Genomic DNA, 24,279 nt, shown 5'->3' with positions numbered 1-24,279 from the left:
TGAGGGACCTGGATCATGCCATGAGTGCTGAGGCTTCACATTTCATGGCTGCAGGGGAAAGCCAAGAGCCAGGGGGAGTTTGGGTAGGAGCCAGCCCTGTACCCCCTCTCCCTGCTGCACTTCTAATGGTGATGGAGGGAGAAGGGGGCCCAAGGGCCAGGATGTCCCTGTGCTGGCAGGGCTGGGGAGGCTCAGGGTGGGCCCTGTGCCCCTCCTGCTGCCCCTCTCTCTCTGTTGTATAATGCTGATTCTTTGGCGCTGTCCTGACAAGAGCTTCCAGAGCTTGTAATTGATGCCTCCCCCCCCTTTTGATGAGTTTTGTTTTGGTTTTGTTTTTTTTCTTAAATAAATTAGTTCTGACTTCCACTGCTCAGTGCTCTGATGCCTGTCTGGTTTTTGGCAGTGCTGACACCAGGACACCAGCCAGGACAGACAGGAGGGGCCAGGCCAGGCAGAACCGTGGCTCCTGCAGCTTTCTGCTGCATTCCATTTGGGAGGAGGAGGGAGAGCTGCTGAAAGGAAAACTGACCCCAAATCTTCAGCATGTGTTGTGCATGTGGGCACGGGGAACTGCACGTCAGCTGTGGCCCAGGCGCGGTGTCGCTGCAGCCGGGAGGTTTTCAGGCTGTCAGATCCCACTTGTGTGGGAAGTGCGTGGGATCTGTGGGATCACACAACCTTCACCAGCTCTGTTGCCACTAGGTGACAGTCTTGATCCAGCGTGTTTCATCCAGATGTTCAGGGCCTGGGGGAGCTCTTCTGGAGCAGATGAAGGAGAACTTGGACATGGGCTGGACATCCCTCTGTGGGTGAGGAAGGGCTGGGTGCCTTGGCTGAAACCAGTGGGCTCTTTCCCAAAGGGGTTTGGATCAAGCATTCCCTGAGCACCCTCGCAAACCTCTGGTCCCACTGATGCCAGGCCAGTGTGGATGTGCCCTCAGATACAATCAGTGATGCTCCCTGGTCTGAGTCTGACCTTGGGGAAGGTCTCATCATCTCCCAGAGGGGCCAGAGGCTGTGCTGTGCCAGCAGCCAGCTCTTATTGCCTCTCTTTGAGTGCCGCTCTTATTTCCTCCCTCCTTTGAGTCCAGCTCTTCCTGCCCCTCTTGTTGAGGCTCTGGGGGCTCTGCACAGGTTTGGAAAGCAGCTCTCTGAACTTTGGGAAGTGGGAGAGGGTTTGCATTAAGGCGGCAAATGCTACAGTGACAGGCTAAACAGGAAGGACCTGGCAGGGCTGGAGGTGTCCTGTCTGTTAACATAATGTTTTCATGCTGTGAAGTGTCTTCCCAAGGAAGAGCCAGGAAGAGGTGGAGAAACCCGTGGCGGTCACTGAGCACGATCATGTGGCCTTTTACTAGTGTACAGTGGAAACAGGCTGGATTTAGCAGGGGGCTGTTCCTGTAAACTCTGGGAGCTGCAGTCTGAGGTGTTTGAAATGGGATGTCTCCACCTCCTTTCAACACAAGCTGAGCTTCAGCAAAGGTAGGCAGTGATGGACTGTTGTGCAGATGAAAACACAAATCTTTTCAAGGTAGTTAGCCAGGCTCTGCCCAAAATCAAACTTAGGGACCATCCCAGTTAAAGGACGGAATGAGGCTGCTGCATTAATCCCTGGACTGCCTGGATGTCCTCACTGATGTCTCTCAGCATCCCAGTTTGACTCTCTCTGTCTCACCAGCCCTTTGTGTTTTGCCATGTTGACACTTGGGTGTCTGGTTTTGCTTTCCCTGCTAGTGGTACTGGAGAGCGGAGCCAGTGGAAGCCATGATCCCTGCAGATGTGTCTAGAAATGTAGCACAGGGAGAAAGCACAGACAGGCCAGGAGAGCCGCTGGCGTGGAGAAGCTTTTGCAGGGATAATGGTAGGATTTGGACCTCATTTCAAGGCAGGTTTTTAAAAATCCATTTTGCTTCAATGAGTTCAGATTCACTTCCCCAGCAAGCACATCCAAACCAGGAGCAGAAAACCTCCCACTTGAGGAGGAAACACTCCTGAAAGGTTAGGCACAGGTTGCCCTGAGAAGCTGTGGTTGCCCCATCCCTGGGAGTGTCCAAGGCCAGGTTGGACAGGACTTGGAACAACCTGATATAGTGAAAGGTGTACCTGCCCATGGAATGGGATGGGGTTTAAGGTCCCTTCCAGCCCAAACCATTCTGTGATTCCAATCCCCTTCTCAGAAGCAAAAGCTCTGGAGGCAAACTGAGATGCTCCTAAAGCTGGGGTGCAGCCAGGCTGAGAAGGAAGCCTGGACTTGCCCTCTGGCATCACTTCCTCACTGAGCACCAGCATGGATCCAGCTGGGATAAATCTGTCCTGCTGCCTTCACTTATCCTGCCTGGGGATGCTGCTGCAGGGTGGGCTGAGGGTGGGGTTTCTCTCTTCTCCCAGCAACAGATGGGCTGAGGAAGTGAGGGTTTCCTGGTGCAAATGCTTTTCCAAAGAAACCTCCTGCTGTGATCAGAGTGTTGCGTGTGCTGCTCTGCCCTGGGATCCCTGCCAGGACACAGGGATGCAGAGGTGGCTGGGGAGGTTTGGCTGGGAGCATCCAAGGAGGGCGCCCTGGGCAAGCAGAAGGAGGGCAGAGCTTTTCTTGATACCAGTGACAGCAACTGTTTCTCAGAGAGCACTTTGGCACGGGGTGTGTATGGGCTTTGTCTCTGTGCAGGGTGAACCCTGCCTTGCATCTCCCCCATCCTTTGCTCAGAGGTGGTTTCCAGGCCTGAAATGCTTGTTCAGCCACTGGGAAAAATATGACAACGTTGTTGAAAAGGTGATTAGAAAAGTAGGACTTGCTAAAGAGACTGATTTCTGTCCTTGAGTGGGTGACAGGGCAGCACAGACAGCACTGGGGTGCAGTGGGATGGGGTGAGGGGGTGTGTGTGATGCACAGCTGGCACTCCCCACACATCTGCAGCACAACTTCCCAAAGGAAGCATGTTAAGGAAAGCTTTGGTGGAGTCTTGGGGAGGGCAGCAGCTGGCAGTGCCTGGCCCTGTGAGCACAGGGGTGGGTGCCAGGGGCCCAGCAGAGACACACATACGGCTCTGGTTTGTGCTGGAGCCAGTGCCCTCAGCTCTGGTCAACCCTCAACAGAAATCACAGATATTTGTTGGGAAAAACCCACCTTTGGGCAGCTGGGTAATTAAAAAATCCCAATCAATCCCTTCACAGCACCCCGAGGTGTTGGCTCTGATGTGTGGAGGTGGTAGCACAGGATGCTGATGGCACTTGGAGACTCAGGGGTGTTTCCTGATCTGGAGCCACCAGCAGGACCCACTGGGTCCTCTCACATGTTACCTTCCACTTGCCAAAGGGCAAGTTGCCGTGGATGCATGCAGGATTGTCCCTCAGACAAGGATCTAGGCTACCCAAGGTCAGCCCAAAAAACCCTGAAGCAGAGGGGCCAGCCCTCTGGCTGTCCCAGCACCAGTGCAGCCTTTCCCCTTGGCTCTGCCCCTCTGTTCCTGGCTGCAGATTGTGGGAATGTCATCCAGTTTTGTGATGCCTCTACTTGCTTCCTGAGGCCTCATGTGCAGGTTTTGTTGATTTTTTTTTTTTTTTATTTGGTTTTGCAAAATTTTGCTTTTTATTACCCAATGTGGAGGATGGAGCCTGGCACTAGGAGCTGCTGATCAAGCAGAGGATGGAGCCTGGCACTTGGGCTTGGCCACTGACCTGCTGGCCTAGCTGCCAGGTGAACATGGGGGCTCCAGTGCTGGCACAGATGGCAGGATGGCAGGAATGGCAGGGATGGCAGGGAAAGCAGAGAACAGGGCTGTTTCTTTAAGGCAAAAAAGAGAACTCTCGGGCTGGCACTTTGTGTAGTTTAGCCCAGATCCCTGTTTTAATTAGCGTTTCATTTCATCTCCTCCTCTCCCTCTCCAGCCCCACCTCCTTGGAATCAGCATTTCTGCATCCTTTCCTGTGCATTGCAGAGCAGCAGGTGGAAGTCTGTCTGGCACCTGCACACACACACACTCACACACACACCCTGCAGGCTGGACGCACCTCTGCCGCGGGAGAGAACCCTTCCCACACTCCGGATCTTCCTCCTGCCGAGCGAGCTGGGCTGGGAGCATCCCGGTCCTCGCCTCAAGCTGCTCTGCCTCCCCTCGCCGGCTCTGGCTGCAGCACCAGCAGCACCCGGGCACGGAGGACCTCGGGAGGCCCCGGAGAGAGAGCTCTGCAGGGAGCCAAGCCCAGCTGGGGGGGTAAGAGCTGAACCTCGGGGGACTGGAGCATCCCCAGTATCTGGGGCGTCCTGGAGTCCAGATCATCCCCAACATCCAGGGTATCCTGGGTACGGAGCATCCCTGGCATCTGGAGTATCCTGGGATCCAGAGCATCCCCAGCATCTGAAGTATCCTGAGTGCAGAGCATCTGGAGTATCCAGAGCATCCCAGGGGCTCTGGGATCCAGTGCATCCAGTGCATCCAGAGCATCAGAGAATCCATAACATCCTGCCATCCCTGGCATCTCGAGTATCCTGCCATCCAGCACATCCCCAGCATCCAGCAGCAGCATCCAGGGACATCCCAGAGCAGGGGCATTTGCAGGGACGAGGCACTGCCTGGCTGTGAGTAACGGGGAGGGAACCTTGCTTCTGCTGATCGGCTCCTGGGAATGTCACTCTGCCCTGAGTGCCAGTGAAGAGAGAGAGCAGGGGAAGAGAGGGAGACAACGAGGAGGAGAGGGAGAGGAGGAGGAGGAAAGGAGAGGAGAGAGGAGGACAGACACAGAGCAGATAGGTGGTCGTTCTTCCCCTGGATCCAGCTCTGGCGATGATCACGTAGCACAGGTCACGCCAGAGAAGGTCCCCCCAACCCCAAAGCTCCCATGGAGGGCGACCTGGGGGCCCCCAATTCCAGCATGCTGGGGGAGCACTCGCTGCTCGTGGGGAGTAGCTGGGTGGCCGCTTTCCTGTGCTTCATCATCCTGCTGACCACGGCGGGGAACTTCCTCCTCATCCTCCTCATCGTCACTCAGCGCTCCCTCCGCAACACCTCCAACTACTTCCTGGTGTCCCTGTTCATGTCGGACCTTATGGTGGGGCTGGTGGTGATGCCCCCAGCCATGCTCAACCAGCTCTATGGGCGCTGGGTGCTGCGGGGGGACTTCTGCTCCCTCTGGGCCTCCTTCGACGTCATGTGCTGCAGTGCCTCAATCCTCAACCTCTGCATCATCAGCCTGGACCGGTACCTGCTCATCATCTCCCCGCTCAAGTACAAGCTGCGCATGACCTCCTGCAGGGCCCTCTGGCTCATCCTGGCCACCTGGACCGTGGCTGCACTGGCCTCCTTCCTGCCCATCAAGATGGGATGGCACGAGCTGGAGTTCGAGGAGCTCTCCCTGAACGTCACCTCGTGGGGGGACGAAGACCAGTGCCGGCTGGTGGTCAGTTTGCCGTACGCCCTGGTCGCCTCTTGCCTCACCTTCTTCCTCCCATCTGCTGCCATCTCCTTCACCTACTGCCGCATCCTCCTGGCTGCCCGCAAGCAGGCGGTGCAGGTGGCTTCCCTCACCTCCAACGTGGCCACCACCACCACTACTGATGACACCATGCCACAGGTAAGGTGTCCGCAGGGACCTTGTTTTTTGCAGACCTTGTTTTTTGCACAGTTTGGGTGCCTGGGATGTTTCTGCCTTCTGGACAGCCTTAGAACCAGAGCTGGCTTTGGCAACTAGACCACAGGGAGGGAGATTTTGGGCAACATCCACCTTGCTGACGCCCTCTGAAGTGCCCTGTGTCTGTCCCACCAATGGAGGGCTGCTCTGGAGCACACAAACAGCATGAGCAGAAGCAGAGAAATTATAAGATTCAGGCAAAAATGCTCAGTGATGCAAAATAAAGGCACTTTAGCCCCCCTCTTGGCTGGCATCATCCCTGAGGGTTTTAATCTTATATCTGATTTTCCACTTGTAAATCTTGGCTGTGGTGGGTGTGAGACATATGGGGGAGAAGGGTTTCAACTAATAGCAAATGCCAAATTCTGGAGAGCATCTTATTTTGAACAGAAGCTTCTATTTTTGTTACCTGGTTAACGGGAACTGCCAAACCCCTCCTTGTGCAATCACTGGTTTCATGTGTGGGTTTTATAACCAAAACGTGGCTGCACTTGTTTGTATTTCTTCAGCTCTAATTCCCTGTAATAGGCTTTATTGACCACATATCCTACAGGGAAAAGGCAAACTTAATTGTCTTTAAATACCTTGATTTAGTTTGTTCACTCTAAGAGCAGAGACAGGACTCTGCCCAGCTCTCCCACATGACGCACCAAACGGTCAAAAGGAAAAGGACAATCAAAGAATAAACAGACAATATCATAAAGTGTTTATTTTCTCCCTGGATATCAGGTTTTTGGAGTCCACAAACACACTCAGGGGATCAGGGGATGCTCAGGGGCTTTGTCATGTTGTGGAAAACCAGCATCCGCCGCCTGCCTTTCAGCCAGGGCAAGTGACCCAAAAGGTTTCTTGGAGCCCCAAATTTGCTGAAAACAAGGTGTCAGCCAGGGAACCCTCAAATTCCATCTTTTAACCAGATTTTGACTCTCTTTTTGGGCAGGAAGCTGAGTGGCAAAGGAGCATCGTTTGATTACAGTGGAGGGTTGAGATAATCAGTTCATTTTAGATTGCGGGGGGGATGGAGGGCTGAGTTATGGTGTTTGTAGGCTGAAATGTTTCACATCCTACTTTTATAAATGTAGTTAGTTTGTTGCTGTAATCAGCAGCTGGAGCTGCCTCTTTAGGGCTTTGTCTTCACCAAAACATGAGCTGGGTTTTTCTATAAAGAACAGCCTAGTGAGAACCTCCTATTTTACAGTAAAAAAAATAAGGTAATGTTGAGGGTTTCTATTGTTTCCTCTCCCTAATTTGCAGTTCAGGGCCTGTGGTGCATGCCCTGCTCCTGTCTCTTGGAGAAGGGAATTAATGGCAGGGTTTTTTCAGGATTTGGAGCACCTAACCTCACTTTTCTTCGGCAGAGGCTGGCACTGGTGCTGGCAGCTCCAGTCTGGGGAGGCTCATCACCATTCCCTGTCTCCTGCTACAGATTCCCTGTGTCCCAAGCCAGCCTATGGCCGGCAGTGAGAGCAGGAGGTTCACCAACAAGCACAGCAAGAAGGCACTGAAGGCCAGTCTGACCCTGGGCATTCTCCTGGGCATGTTCTTCGTGGCCTGGCTCCCCTTCTTCATTACCAATGTGACGCAGGTAAGAACCTGTGGGGGTTTTGTGTTGGGTTTTCAAAAGCTTTTCACTCGAGATCCAGCTGGGTTCAATCTGAAGGTCTCGCTGGAACACCTCTGGGAGCAAAGAGGCAACTTCCCCAGGGAGCAACAGCAAGGAAAAACCCTTCAAAAGGGATTTGGAGGTTTCCTTTGAAAGGGGAATGTTGGTGTGCCTGGGAAACTGCTCTGGATAGGGGCTGAGGTGGGAGACACTGCTAATCCCTGCTGTGCCCCCCCAGGCTGTCTGTGGCTGTGTCCCAGCCGGATTCTTCGACGTGCTCACCTGGCTGGGATACTGCAACAGCACCATGAACCCCATCATCTACCCACTCTTCATGAGGGACTTCAAGAGAGCCATGGGCAAATTCCTGCCTTGCTGCCGGCGCTCGGGGGAGCCCCGGCCCAGCGCCATATCCTTCTCCATGAGGAACTCCAACAGCGGAGCCCGTGCCGCCACGTCCCTCAAGAACATCCTCACCTTGCAGGCTGAGACTGACTCAGTTGACTCTGGGGCGCTGGGGAATGATCCCAACCTGCTGCCAGCCCCCCTGACCTCCCACGCCCCCTCTATCAGCCTGTGGGACGCAGAGCCCCCGGACGCGGAGCCGCAGGTTGGGCAGCTCGGCACCCCCGTGGCCTGAGTGGGGTCACAGAGCTCCATGTGCTGGGAAGGATGCCTCAGCCCCACACAAACAGCCCACGTGCTGCTGCTCCAATTCCCTCTTCCAGTGCATCGCGCAGCTTGTGGAGGGGCACTGCTGTGGGTAGGTTCAGCCACGTGTCACTGCCTTGTTTCTCTCTCTTCCATCCCTCCTTTGCTCACTGGCACCAGTCCCTCACCCTTCTTGTGGCCTTTGGACAACACTCTCAGGCACGTGGTGGGATTCTTGGGGTATCCCGAGGGGGCCAGGATTCGATGATCCTTGTGGGTCCCTTCCAACTCAGCATATTTTGTGATTCTGTGATTCTAAGATTCTTTCCATCTCTGGTTAGTTTGAACCTTGGATTCCAGATCATCTGTCCCCCTAAACTTAAACCAAGGCTTGGTTTTCAGTTTTCACACATGGATCACCTCCATTTCACCTACTGCACTGAGAGGAGTGATGGAAACACATCCCATGACTCATGGATAAGAGGTTTGGAGCTGCTTCAGCCCATGGAACATCACGTCTTCTTGGAGCTGCGTTTCCTCTCCTGACTTGGAGCATGTCTGTCTCGGTTTCCTGTTAAGCAGTGAGTTACAGCCCAGTGAAACCATCGTGTTTAATCATGGAGAGCTGCACTATGGGGGTTCAACTGGGTGCAGAATGTCCAACACTGATTTTTGGATGTTCTGTGAGGGTGTGGGGATGCGACTCGTCATGGCTTTGTGGGTTGTGTGACAGTAGCAATGGGATCAGTGCCTCTTACAGCTCCATCCTACAGCTTCCCATTCTTGGCACAGGACCACCACACTTCTCTCTGACAATCCGTTAATTTTTAGATGATGCAATTAGAAAATACACCCTCCCCCCCTTTCAAATAGGAATCTAAAGAAATACTGTCTTTTAAATGACAATTCCAGGCCGCCTCCACCCAGCCCACCCCCACCATAGCCATAAGCAGAGAGAACAGTGAGTAATGTGGCAAGTGGGCTCTTAAAATAATCAATAAAACAAATGATTTTAGTAAATTCTTCCTCAAGTGCCTTTGGGCTGCAGAGCTGGGCTGACAGTTGGCTGCTGTGCCCTCCCTGAACCCCTCCCCTCCAAGCCTTCTGCCTAATTCTGAGCTCCCATTAATGGGTTTGACTGTGCTCCTGGAACTCACCAGTATCCAAACAGACACAGAGCATCCCCTGGATATGGAATGCTGGAAGAAACAGCCACGCTCCAAGCAAATCTCACTAGTTTTCTTTCCACGTTGCCCATGGATGTTCCAGAACTAAACAAGAGTTTTTATGGCCAACTTGACATTTACTTGGTACTTTGTACCTCCTGGGAGCTGGCACTGGCCCAGCAGTCAGGGATGAGTGACTGGGACACACTGAGGGTTCATCAGGTTCAAACCTCAAACTGTTCAATACATTTTCCCCTGGATGGGGGGACAGAGAGCCTGGGGCTGGTGTCAAGCATAGAGATCAATATGTGCATCTTCCCACAAAACAGCTTTATATAAAGCCACACTTTGACTACAATTCCTGTTAAAAAGGAGCAGGAAAATGCACGATGGAGTCTGGAAATCTGTTAGGTACTAAATTAGCCTTGGGAGATGGACAGAGAGAGAGAGAGAGATATCTTCAAGCCAAATGTTCAAAAGCAATAGTTCATTACTGTCTCATCAAGACTGTGATAATTAGGTGTTTGCTTGTGGACAAAGCCTTGGATGAGTGGAGAAATCCCATTCTTTCCCTGCAGCCAGCAGCATCAACACTGACCGGGCAAACAGCCTGTCTCAAGAGATGTCTCCCATCACTGCTCCAGAAAGGAGCTGAGAAGGTCTGAGCCCCCCTGGATGTTGGATTTGGGGAGAGGAAACACCAGGCACTGAACCCAAACCGTTGTGCTTTGCTGTGTTACGGCATCATCCCCAAAACCAGCCATGTCTTTGACTCCGTGAGAAATAATCTGCAGGTAAGGTTTGCAGGGAGCCTGGGGAAGGAAGGAGAGGGGGTGCTGGATCAGGGAGGCAGGAGGAAGACCCTCTGTGAACCGAAATTGGAAGGTGCAATTGCACTCCTTCCCCTTCTGAGTCAATGAGACCTCCCAGATCAGGGGTGGGAGGTGTTTGTACCATCACACTTGTGGCAAAGTAGAAAACCCCAGAGGTGTTCTCAGAGCAGAGGCATCCACTTGTCACGCTCCTGCCAGATGCATTTTCCTGGGCTTAGCAGAAAAACAGGACAGAAAACGAGCTTTTATGGAAGATGTGGATCAGTCCCACACGAATTGGGAGCTCTGCTAGCAGGGGATGTAAAGCTGTGTCCTTTCCTCTGCTCTGAGACTGGGGAGAAGAGAGTGGAACCAATTCACTTTTATGGAAGGAGGTAGAAATGAAACAGATTCATGTTTATCCTATGCCAAGTATGGGTTTTATTTTAAGCCAATTAAAAATAAAGGGGGCTTTTAAGGCTGGAGATGTGTGTGTGACTCAAAAGGAAAGTGTCAGTGGGTTGCTGGGCTTGGAGAGCCTGGAAGTTTCATAAGCCATCAGTTTTCCCGCTGCTGTCACCCAGGGTCCCAAATGTGTTTCTAACAGGAACGGGCCCCTCCAACACTCATTGCCATCAACCTGGAGACAGGAAAACAGTCTTGGAGATTGGAAAGTGCCCTGGCAGCCCGAGCCTTTCTCCTCCCCAGCCAGCATAGCTGAAGTGTGGACACTGATCTGCCCAAAGTGGGGCAGGCAGAGCCCTCAACACACCTGAAATCCACAAACCAAACCAATCTCCAGTGGAAAAAACGCTTTTAATTTCCTAGTGATGAGCCCCCCTCTGTGATATGATTAAAATCCCCTCAGAGCCATTTGCTTTTCAGTTATAGGGACACAGTGCTGAGGGGGAACAGCTGCTTCCTGCAAGGATTTGGACGGGGATCTGTCCCGGATTCCTGAGGAGCAGTGCAGATACAGGCAGGAACCACCCCTCTTTCGTCCGTGGGAGCCGCCGTTGGCAGCTGCTCTGAATGCTTTGATCTAGTGCCAAACCAGTGCCACCCTCCAGGCTCACTTGAGGGGCTGGAAACTGCAGCTCCAGCTCCGCCGGCCCTATCCCTGGGGAATCCCAGTGTCACAGCTGGTGCTGTGACAGCGGTTTTAGTGCTGGCTAAGCAGCTCTGCTCTAATTTGCTCCTTCTTCTGCTGCCTGGTCCTTGCTGTCCCTGCTGTGGGAGCAGTTCAGGCAGGGCAGAGAGGGTTCTCCCAGGAGAGAGCTGGAGGAATCCCCTCGGTGAGCACAGCTGGCTGGGAGAGCCTCACCCCCAGCCTCATCCTCCTCTTTCCTGGTGTTTTCCTCTCCCCGAGCCTTGCTGCCTGATTCCCGCAGAGATTTCTTGGCTAGAGGGGGGAAAAGACTGCCACTGCCCTTCTCTACTGGCTGGTATTCCTTGGTTTTAATGCCCACAGCTTTTAGGATCGTGTCCATCTGCTTCATGTAGTCCAGGTGGCCGTTTACCTGCAGGGAACAAGAATCCTGTGAGTGGGGAACCCGTGGGGACCCAGCTCAGCCAAGTCCTTCATCCCAACAGCCACCCCTGCCATGAAACTTGGGTTTGGCTCTGAGGAGGAAAGAATGAGGCTGGAAAACCAAAGAATCACGGAATCATTAAGGTTGGAAAAGATATTTATGATCATCAAGTCCAGCACTGCCAAGGCCACCACTAAACTACATCCCCAAGTGCCACATCCACACGGTTTTTGAACACTTCCAGGGTTGGTGATTCCACCATTGGATAAATGCAGTTGTGTATGGAACTGCCTGAACTGGCAAGCAGCCTTTGGGGCACACGCTGCTGCCGGATTATTTTTCTTCTGAGACGTTTAAAAGCCTGGACCTGGCTGAGTTACAACCCCCAAATCCTGTGTGCCATGAGGGTAAGAGGAGCAGCTCTGCCACAGGGAGAGACACCCAGGTAGGAGATGATTTCTCTTAGTTTAGCTCCCTGTTCTGTGCTAAATGACATTCCTCCAGGTGCCTCAGCTCCCTTGTAAAAGCCAAGATTATCTTATTTAAATTAAGATACAGTCATTAAACCTCACACAGCTACCAAGTGCATTAAGGTTCTTGGCTGGAGGCTGCACCGATCCATCCCACACAATATAAAACCAGGAGCCCAAGAGTTATGGGTCCATAAACCAATTAAAAGTCAACAGCATGAGCAAAAAACCCAGATGTTTTTATTGTAAGATGAATTCCACGATAAGATAAAGCCTTCTGAGATGAATGTTGGAATGTATCCTTCCAGTCAGGGAGCAAGAGAACAGAAAACCTCCTCCGAAGGTGACTGTTGTTTATACTAAAGGCCACATGGTTGGAGAGGAAGAAATTCCTTCCCCATTCCAGGTGTCCTGCACAAACCAAGCACTTGATGCACCAACAGCATCCTGAGATACTGCAGCATCTTTGGTAAATTCAATTTCCAGCAGTTTAAACCTCCCTGACCCAGCCAGAGAGCTGGCTCAGCCTCTTATTTACCCAAACCTTGCTAGTAATTAGGGAATTTCCACATCAAGGAATATGCAACACCCCGGTCCCAGGTTTCGTGCTTCCCAGCCAGCTAGATGAGTGCCCCAGAAAGGGATGATGATGGTAAGAGCTCTTCACAGAGCTCTGCAAAGACACCAGCCATGGACCCTCTGCTCAGCTCCTGCCTGGTTCCAGAGCAATCCTTCAGCTGCCCCATCCCTGGAAGTGTCCATGGCCAGGTTGGATGGGGCTTGGAGCAACCTGGGCTAGTGGAAGGCGTCCCTAACCATGGCAGGGGGTTTGAACTGGTGCCTTCCAACACAAACCGTTCTGGGATTCTGGGATTCATTGCTGTGCCAGCACCAGGGTTCCCAGCACAGCTCTCCCAAAACTAAAGCCAATCTTTCCTCCCAAAAATCCAAACCTCCAAGGAGTTTGCATGAAGTGGCTTTGGAGGGGGAAACATTTGGCTGCACTTAGGGCTTGGAGCAAACTGAAGGATTTAATCTGCACATCAGACATACAATATGTGACTTGAATCCCTCCAGATGGCTCAACATGCTCTGTGTGTTTGGAACTGATTAGTTAACTAAAATAACCATGGAAGGACTGAGGAACTGGCTGTGGGCTGTGGACATTTCCTCTGGAAAAATACAAATCTTTTGCTGCTCAGTCAGGGTGGTTGGTGCCAAAGGAGCAAGGTGGGGATAGACAGGAAGGAGCTGGACTTGCTGGGAGTCGGGGCTGAAGGCCTTTGGTTTATTGCATTCAGAACCTCTCCTGTCACCACCATCTGCCTGCCCTGGTCAGTGCTTGGGGATTTCTCATCCTGGTGTTACTGAGCCATTAGTCAGAGGGAACAAATTTCCTCTGCTACCTTAAGGACTAGATTTTCGTATCTCCTCAGTATCCAGCAGCTTCCACTAAAACAACAGGGAATTCCTCTTCCTTGAGCACCATGATCACCGAGGGATGCAGGGTATGAGCCATTCTGAAGAGCTCATGCAGCTAAAAGAGAAGCTGAGACCTCCTGAAAATCCGTCCCTTCCTGCAGCTCTGCTAAACCTCTAATCTCTAAATCTCTTCCAAGGAAATTCACTCCTGTCTCCAGGACAGCCCAGGAAAGGATTCCCTAAAGCTGGACCAGCACGAGCCCTGAGAAGTGTAAGAGGAGGGAGGACTCTGCTGCAGTGTGACATTGAGCACTGAGCCATCAGCAAAAGAATAGTAAACAAACTGCCTTGCTACTTGCCATCCTGGTGGGAAAATCCAGCAATTCCAGATCTCCAAAGCCTGTTTCCATCTGCTATCAAAGGATGAATTCCTCCACTGGGTAGGCTGTGCAGGAGATGGGAGGGGAACATCTACAACATAGTCAATAAAAACTTTAAAGGGAAATAAAGAGGTTGTTTGAGTATTTATCAGAACAAAGTCCAGGAGGAATTTCAGGATGAATGGAAGAGTGTGCTCAGCACCAGAGCAAATAGATTTCTGCTTGTTTTAAGGAAATGAAAGCAGTGGGGTGGGTTTATTGGTGTGTTTAGGTGACTTTTCCCTGCTCTATCTGACTTTATGGTTGCTATGACTCATTGGAAAACATGAGCCAGCTGTCTCTGGCACTGCTGCTGCTGGGAGATCTCTGGAGGACAACTGATGGCTTTGCTCAGGGGGATCCACCAGCCAGCAGAAAGGAGCCATCAGCTCAGCGTGTTTGGAAAGGTTTTCAAGTTCAAATCCACCCAAAATTGTCAAAAAGTCACTGAGCACAATCAGCTGCGACTGTTAAATTCACAGAGAAGTGGTTTTGTTGTGTACAGAGGAGGAATCCCAGTTTCTCTCTGGTTTGAGCTATAGGAACACAATGTGTGCTGGAGCCTGGCAAGGGGAGGGCAGAGAAAGGGCCGGGAGAAAGGAGACATTCTATATGGTCCTGGCTTTGCCATGGCCTCACGTGGGCACAGGCACAGCTCCTGCTCCATCACAACACTGACATCACTCCATATGGCAGAGATAAGACTTCACTGCTCCCTCCAGAGCCAAGTATCCTGAGGTCATGCCCAGAGTCCTTCAATAAAAGCTCCACCACCCATCCTGAGCAGCAACACAAGGAGTACATTTGGCTCCAAATCCCTGTTTGCTCTGCAGGGCTGTGGAACTGCCCGAGCTGAGCTCAGTGTCCCTCAGCCTCTCTGCTCCCTGTGCCTTCCTCCTGCTGCCCGTCACCAACACCCTATGGATTCACAGGGAATCACTGAGGAGGCAGGCAGTGTGGTGGAGGAAGCACAGGTCACTCATACCCTTGAGAATTTCACCCCTTGGATTTGTTTTGAGCCCATCACGTACAAAGAGCAACTTTCTCATGCAGGAAAAGATTCCATCAAGTTAAAACATCTCTGCAGAGTTGTTATTACAGCAGGAGCAGTAACGACCTTGGAGGGCATCCTTCAGGGATTCCCTGTTAGCAAATACTGTCTGTTTTCACAGCAAATGGTATTTTGGGAGTGGTGAAAGAGTTCCTGGAGTGAGCTGCAGGTTCTGGAGCTCAACTGATAATCACAGCTCACCTTTCAGCAGCCCTTTCCTCCTCTGGGTGTCAGACACTGTGTGTACACACAGAATGGAATCAAACTGCAGAGCCAGCTCAGCAACTTGGGTTATTGTTTACTCTCCCTTTCCCAAAGCTACAGTGAATATGTTGTCCCGGAAGAGCACTGGAGTCCAACCCTACCTCTGAACTGAACTGCCAGACAGTTTTGGGGAGTTACTGGTACAGAAGGGAAGAAGCTCAAATGCCACTGGTGCTTTCCAAAAACTCCTCAGTTCTGGATGCTGCCTCCAAACCCACGCAGAGCATGGTCCAGATGGTGGCACAGGCTGATGGGTTGCAGGGCTCCCAAGTTGTGCCACATTATCACTCAAAATCCAGTCACCCCGGCCAAGCTGGCAGGCTCCTCCGGCCACAGATATTCCCACATGTCAGCCTAAGCCTTAGTTCAGAAGCTGGGCACATCCTGCATGACAGAAGGCATTTACAGAATCCCAGAGTCCTACAATAGTTTGGGTTGGAAGAGACCAGATCGTTCCACCCCTGCCATGGGCAGAGACACCTTTCACTAGCCCAGGTTGCTCCAAGCCCTGTCCAAACTGGTCTTGAACACTTCCAGGGATGGGGCAGCCATCCCTGTGACCCCACAGACCAACAGACAAATAGACTAATTTCCATAAAGCCCTGGATTTCCCCCCAGTGTGAGAGAGGCTCTCCCAGCTCCCCCAGGTTGCTGCTTGAAGCTGAGTTCTGCTCCAAGCTCCTGCTCCTCTGATCCTGTTTTTGCCTGTCACCATGGGAGGTGGCACTGCTCATTTGGAACAAGTGAAAAAAAGAGAAGGAATGAGACCTTGGCAACCTTTTGCCTTTTGAACTCCCCAGGGTTCTTAATTAATCCGTATTTTGTAATGACAATTAATTCTTTGCTGCAAGTCTTGGGAATACAATGGGAAAAAACACAGGTTAACGTGTCTGGGGGAAAAGTCTGACTCACAGAAGTGCCAAAGCAGTTGTATTCCACAAAATTCATCTTCTTATGGTATTGATGTACCTGCCTGGCTGAGGGCTAGAATGCCTTGAATCTGTTTGTCCTCCCTCATAACAGGAATACTGGTCCCTCTCCGGAGAACTGAAAAGAGGGTGGAGCTAGGTGAGGGTAACAAGTCACAGGATGAGTGGAAACAGCCTCAAGCTATGCCAGGGGAGGTTTAGGTTGGATATTAGGAAAAAATTCTTCATGAACAGGGTGGTCAGACAATGGAACAGGCTGCCCAGGGTGGTGGTGGAGTCCCCATCCCCGGAGGGAGTTAAAAGCCGTGTGGATGTGGCACTTGGAGACATGGGTTAGTGGTGGCTTTGGCAGTGCTGGCAGACTGTGATCCATCCCTGCTCTCCACTAGATTTCCAACCACCCCTACCCCTAAATTTGCAAGTTAATCCCTGTTTTCTGATGCCATGAAACTGCCCAGAGAAACTAAAACACCAATTCCTAACCTGTGAGCCTGCCTGAAAATGCTCCCTGTGCTCTGCCTCAGAGCAGTTCTGCAATATTCAAACGTTAATTCAGCCTGCACTGTACAAACTCCCCTGGGAACAAACAGCAATCAGGATAATCCACTGTAGCTCCACCACTTCCTTGGTCTCTAACAGGTGCTGTCAAACAAACCCACTGAATAAATCAGCCCCATTGTAACCATGAGGAAGGATTTTATAACCATTTGATGAGTGGGAGGAGTTTTTCTCTCTGTTTTTTTAACTGACAGTTAGATAAAAAACGCATTAATCAAGAGAGACATGAGATAGAGGCCTTGGAGGTGAGCTCCTGGTTATACTGAGGGCTCTTAGTCCTCCACTCAGAGGATTCTGGTGCTACCACAACCAAGCTGTTTGGATCCAGTCCAGTTTTCATCATGGATGGACTGGGAGATACCAAAAATACTGAGGCTGCCTGTGTAATACTTCCACGCTGAACACCTTTGCATCAGTTACAGTTTTTTATCACACCTTGTTCTTCTGGCAGGAGACTCACGGGAACCTCCAGCAAGGGCATCTGCAGAGATGGAGCTGGTCCCCAGAAAGAAAACTTCTCTATACATCTCTAAATATCAGTACGTATTTTTCTGTTATGCTACTGCACTGTAATTGCAGCAAAATCCATCTTTGCTTTCTTAACATTTAAAAAAAATACTGTCCCTGGAAATTTCCTTCCCATTCTTCCTCCTTTTACTTCTAAAATGTTCAACAGAATGCACTGTATTTCTTCCTATAAAGCTCCATGGTCTGGAAAACAGATCGAGAGAATGACACCTACTTAATATACATTTCTCCCCCAAAGCTTTGCAGTGAGATGAAGGAAGTGGAGGTGTCAGCTCCTTCTGAAGGAGAGCAGCACTGGGATTGTCTGCTGGCACCAGGCAGATGCACAGCCCTAGGAGATGAGCAGAGAGCAGCTCTGTAAACATTATTCATTCAGTTGAAATGTAAATCCTGCTCCTCTGAGGGAAATGGGGAGGCTGCTGCAGGATAAAATGTGCAGGACCCCGGGGGCTTCACAGTTCAGGAAGCAGAAGGTCAATAGAAGGAGGGTGTTTGAAGAGAACTCAAAAAGAGGAGAGTAACACAGACTGACTGACAGGAAACGTCACCCCAGTGCCACCACTTGGCATCTTTGGCCATTTTCAAGCCAGCAACAGATGTCAGATACAAAGCGACTAATGGCAGCTCTGGGGATGGTGAGAAACTGGATGTGAGGGTGTGTGGAAATGCTGACAACTCAGTGAGATGCAAAGATACAAGTGCTGGACCATGTTTAAAAGCCTCCACTATACCCCTTCCAAAATATGGGAAGCCCATATTTTGTTCTGTGAAGTGTCTGTTCTCTCTGTTCAGTACCAAACCCTGTGTTTGCTGGCAAGGGCTGTGCAGAGCTCAGTTATAATGAATGAAATGAGCTGGGAGCAGTTGGGTATTTATAGGCTCAGGAGGATGGTGCTACAAAAATTCTGAAAGCTCTTCAAAGTGCCTTTGGCTCCAGAGTAACACTGACAGTCCCTGCCAGCTTGTGGGGACATTGGGAAAAGTCATGGCAGAACAACAACCATAGAAGTATCCTGAGCTTTGTACCAAGCATCTCCCAGTTTGCAGAGAGTGAAAAATTAATTAAAACAATTAAGATAAGGAAAGACATGATGACATGCCCAAGATTTCTGTGGATATGGATGCACAAGCTGAGTTCTGCATGGTTTTCCATGGAAGAGCTCACTCATGAGACAACAATGTGATGATGAGTTTGCTTAAGGTAATTGAGTTGAATATTGCTGGATATATTGCCAGATGTTATAACAGTGGCTTATCATTAATGACACCGGATAGCTCTGAGGAAGCTGAATGCTTGCCAGATATACCCATGAGTCTCTTCCTGTTTCCTGGAGACCCACACTCCAAACAGGCTGCAGGACCTGGCAAACCAACCATTGCCATCATGGAGCTTCTGTAATTCCAAACCGGTTCCTATTCTAGTCGGTGTGGCCCTGGGGACCAAGGTACAAGGCCCATGGACACGGCCCTGAATGAACCTGAACAGTGTTGGAGGCTCCACCAAGATAAGATTGTGGGCTGCATGCAGTCACATGTTTTGAGTTCCACGTTTTCCAGCTGCCGATCCCATTTCCCCTTGATCCAGACTCACAGGGGTTGGAATGAGATGATATTTAAGGTCCCTTCAACCCAAACCATTTTATGATCCTATGACAGAAAGGTCCTTCTTGGAGAATAATGGCATTTTCTGTATCCACTATGAGATATGTCAGAACCAAAAAACCCCAAATATATCCAAAAGGAGAGGCAAATTCTCATTTTTTTGCTCAATGCTGAACACTGGCTGGGCCAAAAAAATCCAGAGTGAAGTCTGAGATCAGTTTCCCCAAAGACAGGGAAGGAAGAGGGACAATTTACCTGGAGGGGCTCTCTTCAAGTACCCAGTTTCCCCTAAGTAGTGAGTGTGGGGTTACAGTGCTGCAAGCAAAGCATAATGGAGAAAAAAGCAGAATATAGGAACTACTTACTACAGAGGAAAGGTCCATGTTTACCATCCTCCTGTCATCCAGGTCAACTGGCTGGAGTCCTGCGACGTTGAGCTGGACAGAGGAGGTTCTGTACACAAAGCTCAGCAGCCAATCCCCTCTAGAAGCAGAGAAGAGAGGGAATAAATCCTGTTGTCCAAGCAATGCAATGAAGCCCTGGGTTCTTTCAAAAGCTTAGTGAGTCCAACTAATTTGGGTGAGGTTTCCCACTAGGAATTTGTAGCCCCACTGTGAAATCAGAGGGGACAGCTCTGACAGCTGGTTTTCACTTGCCCTGTCCCTATGGACTTCAAAGCCCAAGGAGACAAGTTACACTGGACTGAAACTCGACAAACTGGGCTCAAATCTGATCTTGCAGGAGTTGTATTCAGTGTAATTCATCTGACCTAAACAGAGTTACTCCTGAAGTGACAGAACAAGGCCACCCTTTGTATAAGGGAGAGACCACAGAAATCAGAATCAGCTGAGGTCTTACCAAGAACTATTTGTATAATATTTATTTCATACCTCAATCCTCACAGAAATACCCCATCTCTCTCAGCTCCCTCCTCTAGCTGCCCCTCATGCTTCCTGAATAACCCCAAATTCAGCATCTGAGGGAAAGGTAGAGAACCTGCATAGTGGAATATTTCCTGACAGTCTCCTTACCTGCTTCTTCCTAGGTGTGAGCAACAAGCTACAATTTCTACATCACTTTTCACTCAACACCCAAGACCTCGACTTACCAAATTACCACACACAGGGTTAGACACACACATACTGTTTTATTCCTTTTTTGTGTGTGTTATAGGAAATGAATACACTGAGCTTTTTGCAGTGAAATCGATTTTTGTAGGATGTAGAGAAGAACAATGTTTGCTGGGTAAGCTCAGTTATTTGCAACAATTTCTATCATTTATGGCTTCTTGGAGGAACTCAGAGCACTCCCAGGGAGGCAGCAATTGCTTTTTCCTGATGCACATGAAGAAATACTGTAAGTGCTGTGCACATCCAACATCCCTAAAACCTCCTGAGATGCAAAAAGGACAAAGGCAATCATTTTCAGCCTAACTGACACATAGGATTGAAAATTTGTTGTTTTGATCTTGAATACTTTAAATTAATTTATTTAATTCTTCTTTGTGAGTTAACATACCCTGTTAGAAGCACAGTAACACAATAGTTTCTCACCTCACAGGTATGTGTGTAGGCATCCATATGGATGTGTGCATGGAAAACACCAACAGCATTTTCACCTCTCCTTGACCTGAAGGCTCATGGCTTTATAAATGGTCTTCACTTGCAGGTATATGTTCTTTGCTAATCTTCTTGCCTGGTTCTTTCTCAGTTTATTTCCCCATGCTCTTAGTCTTCCCTGCTTCATTCCTTTGTTTTAATTTTCCCTTATCTGGTTGTGCTGGGAAGCAGTGTTCCTGTCTTCCAATATACAATCATTAGGTTATTAGTCATTAGTCATCAAGCTGTTGCTTGAATTTTTAATAGCTTTTCTGAGATTGCTTCAGCTGTCTGGGGCGTCTGAACCTCCCTCTTCCTACCCAACAGTTCCCACAACTCTGCACAGCAGTTAGTTGCCTGTGTGGTTTTAAAAGGCTGATATTTTTTTCAAGTCTATCTTGGTATTCTTTCACATCCTAACTAAATTTTCTACAACTATTCCAGCTAGTCTTCTTTTGTAAGTAAACCACCTTATTCATGTGGACTATCCTGACCAGAAACCTACTGTAGACATAAAAACCTTCAATTTGCTTGAGCTCCTTCCCTTCCATTGTGATTTTCACGTCTTGTTCCTCATAAGCAGCCCTAAGTATATTGTACCTTAAAGCTTTTATAGATTTTAATTCCCATTCTTTAAGCCAGTGAATTTAACAGCCTTATTTATGGTCCTTTACCTAAAGCTGAGACTTAAAGGGATTTTAGAATACATCAGATGATGCACACAAACACACTGACCCAGCTTTAGGCTGCCAGTGATAAAACACTGTCCCTGTAGGAACAGGACCTACCTGTGGAGCACCTCGGGCTTCCAGTGTCACAATCAGCCTTCAAGTGCCTCCTGAAGCCTCTTACCTGCAATTGATCTGAGGGAGAGACTTCCAGAGAGACAAGGCTCTGCAGCTCCTGAGTCAACATCCTCACCAGCTCAACAATTATTCACTTACGAAGTGTTTAAAAGGGATAAATACGTAAAACCATTTCAAGGATAATGAAGTGGGGACTGAGCACACCTGCAGTAACCATTTATGATCCTGCCCGACACCACTTTGGTGAGAGCTTTCCAGTGCTTGGCTTCTCCTTCCACTGGAGCTCCCAGTAAAATGACGTCTTCAATGATCCCCTGGGAGTCTGTGAAGTGAAAGCAGAACAGCTCAGATTTAAAAGGTAGATCAGAAAATATTTTTACATGAAGGAAGGGTGTGTTCAGATGTGAAGTCCAGAAAAATCGTCCTTTCTGTAGTTTCAATTTGAAGGACAGAAACAACGGAAAGGAGGATCATAAATAAAACTTTGCACAAATGCTAAATGTCTGAAGTTCAGCAGGAGTCAGTAAATGTGAAAAATAGAGATCCTGAGGCAGTGAAAAGGACCAGGCTGATGGCAGGAGGGAGAAGAGATGCTGCTCAAGCAGCAAACATCTGGAAAAGTTTGGAAACCTCGGGAAAGTTCTTTTTGCAGACCCACTGATCTGAGTTTGCACAGAGCTTTGAAACAGGTGACATCCCACAGAGTGATCATGTTATCATACATGAAGGATGATAAACCCTTCCCACAACCAGTCCTTAGAGCTGAGTCCATGAAAAACATGACATGCACATGTAAGAGAAAATTCCAAATTCTTAATATTGATTAGGAAGTAGCAAAAATGGAGGCCTTTGCCAATACAAGTGATGATTTAGTAAACTGTTTCAATTTCCTTGTGCTGTAACCTGAATGCCCAGGGCAGGATTTGGTGAACAGCAGTGTTGACTTTTAAGCATAATAAATCTTCCTCACTTATCAGAGAGCAGCAGCCAGGCAATTCCAGAAGAAATAATGATGGAATGAGAAATATTGGGCAGCTCTGCTACTTTCCTAAACTCCTGGACAATATATCAGTGCCTTTCATAAATCTTTGTGAAGAGAAATGAAGCTCCTGATGTCACAGCAGCTAAATGGAAGACTCATGGGCATAATATTCCAAATTCATACTCTGCACTTGTGGGAGGCCAGGCCCTAGAAGACCTGAGCTAAACCAAATGTTTGAGAGAGAGGCACTGCCTGGCTGGACTTTTAAAACGAAAATCACTTGGTTTCCTTTCCCTGAGAGCAGTAAAGGACTGGAGCTCCCTACAGCGCCTGCTCCTTCTGCACAGTGTAAATCCTAGTGCCTGACAGCAAAATCCAAACGAGCTCTCCTGGAATTAGTCCTTATTGCAAAGGAAATTTTGCACCGATGGAAAAGAGCAAAGAGCAATTCAATTTTGTTAGTGTAATCTGTGTGAGCAATAAAGTCCTGTTCCCGTAATCATGGGCAATCAAAAGGAAACCCAGAGCCTTCCTAACGGGAAGCTTGTTCCTAACAAGGTACTAAATTCTACGGCCACACAGTGAGCCAACTGAATAAACAAACAGCTAATTCATCAGGATTATTTGGGGAAGGTATTGGAAGCTTTTGTTTCTCCAGTCCTTTGTACAGCTTATTTCTTGCTCAGAACAAAAAATGTTTAGGTTTCGCTGAAAAATACTCATTTTATTTGAATATTGACAGAAGAGGACAGAAACCTGGGAACAGATCACTGGCCTGCAAAGTTGCTGAGGCTCGAGATAAATTAAATGTATTTCACAGTTTGCAAATCTTTTAGATGATGAAGAAGAATAAAGTCTGCATAAGCAGGGAAAAACCCCTAATTCATTAACCATTTAGCATTATAGAGAGTCACTATTTAATATGGAGCTTTATATAGAAAAATGTACAATAAAGTCCAAAAAGGTGGGAGCAGAGCAAGAATGATGGGCCAAAATTAAATCCTGATTAAGGTGATTTTTCCAGAAAAAGTGTGGAAGGAAGAAGCTGAACCAGAGGCCTGGCGGGCTTTGCTGTGCCATAGGGATACAACTCACTGGGAAAGGGAAAGCACTTCACTGTGTTAGTCCTGACTGAAAGGAGATCAGGGCTGGAATTCAACCTGTTACAGATGCAGAGCCAGGTCAGTGTTCCAGGGCAGAGTCTGTCAGCAGCATTCCCGACACCTGACCACAGCAGGGATCACAGCCCAGCGGGATAGTGGTCACAGGAGCTGTGATCAGTACCAGATAAATCCCCAGTGTGTGACACCTCATCCCTGTCACACACGGTTGGGTTTCAAGCTTCAGGGTCTGGTGGTAACAGCCATTATCAGTTTGCATTAGTTTGCTAATTGTTAATTATTGAAATACATGGGAATCATGACAAAGAAATCAGGGCAGGGGTCTTCCCACACAGTAACGTGTCTCTCATGGCTCATTTACTCTATCTTCTGCTACAATGTCATTTTTTGGAAACCTGCTGAGCTCTGGCTCCCAAAGTCACCTGTGATGAAGTATCCCAAAGGTTATTCCACTGCTTTGCAGAGAAGCATTTGAACAGAATTTGAGTTCCTGCCATGGTGTTTCACTGGCTAATCCATCATTAGTTATTTGTCCTCAGAAATGCCACTGCCATCTGGATGCAAAGCCCTGCGTGATGAGGCCGTGTGTTTGTGTGAGACATCCAAGGCCAAACCCAAATCAGTCTCAGCTGTCCCAGGTCCCAGCTCCATTCCTTCTGTGGCTTCTCTGGAATGTGTCTTGAGGAAGGCCTTGGCAATCTGTACTTAACATGCTGCTTTTCATCTCACAAACAGCTCAGATTTCAGAATTCAATTACGGAACTGAAAAATCAGAGTAGGGTGGGAGCTGCTCTGATACATCACTATGATGCTCCGACTTCTTTGGAGTGGCAGCCAACCTTCCAACCCCTAAGGATTTCCTCCCATGGATTACTTAGCAACAGGCTATTATATTCCAGACTTAAATAAAAACCTGAAAATATCCCAGCCTCTGGCATTCTCAGGACACAAAAAGTGTAGATCTAGGGCCAGATTAGGATCTGGGTGCTGGCTCCGGTGTAACTCCATTAGGATCATTCTGGATTTGATTAGATTTATTTTGAGAATAGAATTCCTGTATCTGAGGACTTCCATCCTAAACCAGAAGTGAAGTTCTGGTACAAAGCTGTCAGTGCTGACCTCTCCATCCTCACCTGACTC

At 49.1% G+C, this 24,279-nt stretch overlaps 2 protein-coding genes across 4 annotated transcripts in view; one reads left to right on the top strand and one right to left on the bottom strand.

The window, feature by feature from the left end:
* Nucleotides 1–3,775: 3,775 nt before the first annotated feature.
* On the top strand, nt 3,776–20,375 carry HTR6 (5-hydroxytryptamine receptor 6). 3 transcript variants are annotated; one of them, XM_039387364.1, is made up of 4 exons: nt 3,776–5,568; nt 7,052–7,210; nt 16,954–17,041; nt 20,193–20,375. In XM_039387364.1, exons 1-4 carry the CDS (start codon nt 4,837–4,839, stop codon nt 20,258–20,260), a joined length of 1,047 nt encoding a protein of 348 aa, XP_039243298.1. In that variant the 5' UTR covers nt 3,776–4,836; the 3' UTR covers nt 20,261–20,375. The 3 variants fall into 3 exon arrangements, with proteins under 3 accessions (XP_039243298.1, XP_039243299.1, XP_027589588.1); XM_039387365.1 differs by lacking the exons at nt 16,954–17,041; nt 20,193–20,375 and adding an exon at nt 13,479–13,790 and having other exon boundaries at nt 3,777–5,568; XM_027733787.2 differs by lacking the exons at nt 16,954–17,041; nt 20,193–20,375 and adding an exon at nt 7,467–8,899 and having other exon boundaries at nt 3,779–5,568.
* The window catches only part of TMCO4 (transmembrane and coiled-coil domains 4), a 33,849-nt gene continuing 19,853 nt past the window's right edge, over nt 10,284–24,279 (bottom strand). The window contains 3 exon segments of the mRNA XM_039387366.1: nt 10,284–11,377; nt 18,998–19,115; nt 21,241–21,358. Coding sequence (XP_039243300.1) covers nt 11,045–11,377; nt 18,998–19,115; nt 21,241–21,358 — 569 coding nt within the window. The 3' untranslated portion in view covers nt 10,284–11,044.

This window comes from Pipra filicauda, unplaced genomic scaffold (genome assembly GCF_003945595.2).
Source record: "Pipra filicauda isolate LSUMZ 115617 unplaced genomic scaffold, ASM394559v2 scaffold557_size342763_pilon, whole genome shotgun sequence".
Classification (NCBI taxonomy): Eukaryota; Metazoa; Chordata; class Aves; order Passeriformes; family Pipridae; genus Pipra; species Pipra filicauda.
Note: the sequence above shows the minus strand (reverse complement) of the source record. Positions and strands in the feature narration are given on the sequence as shown.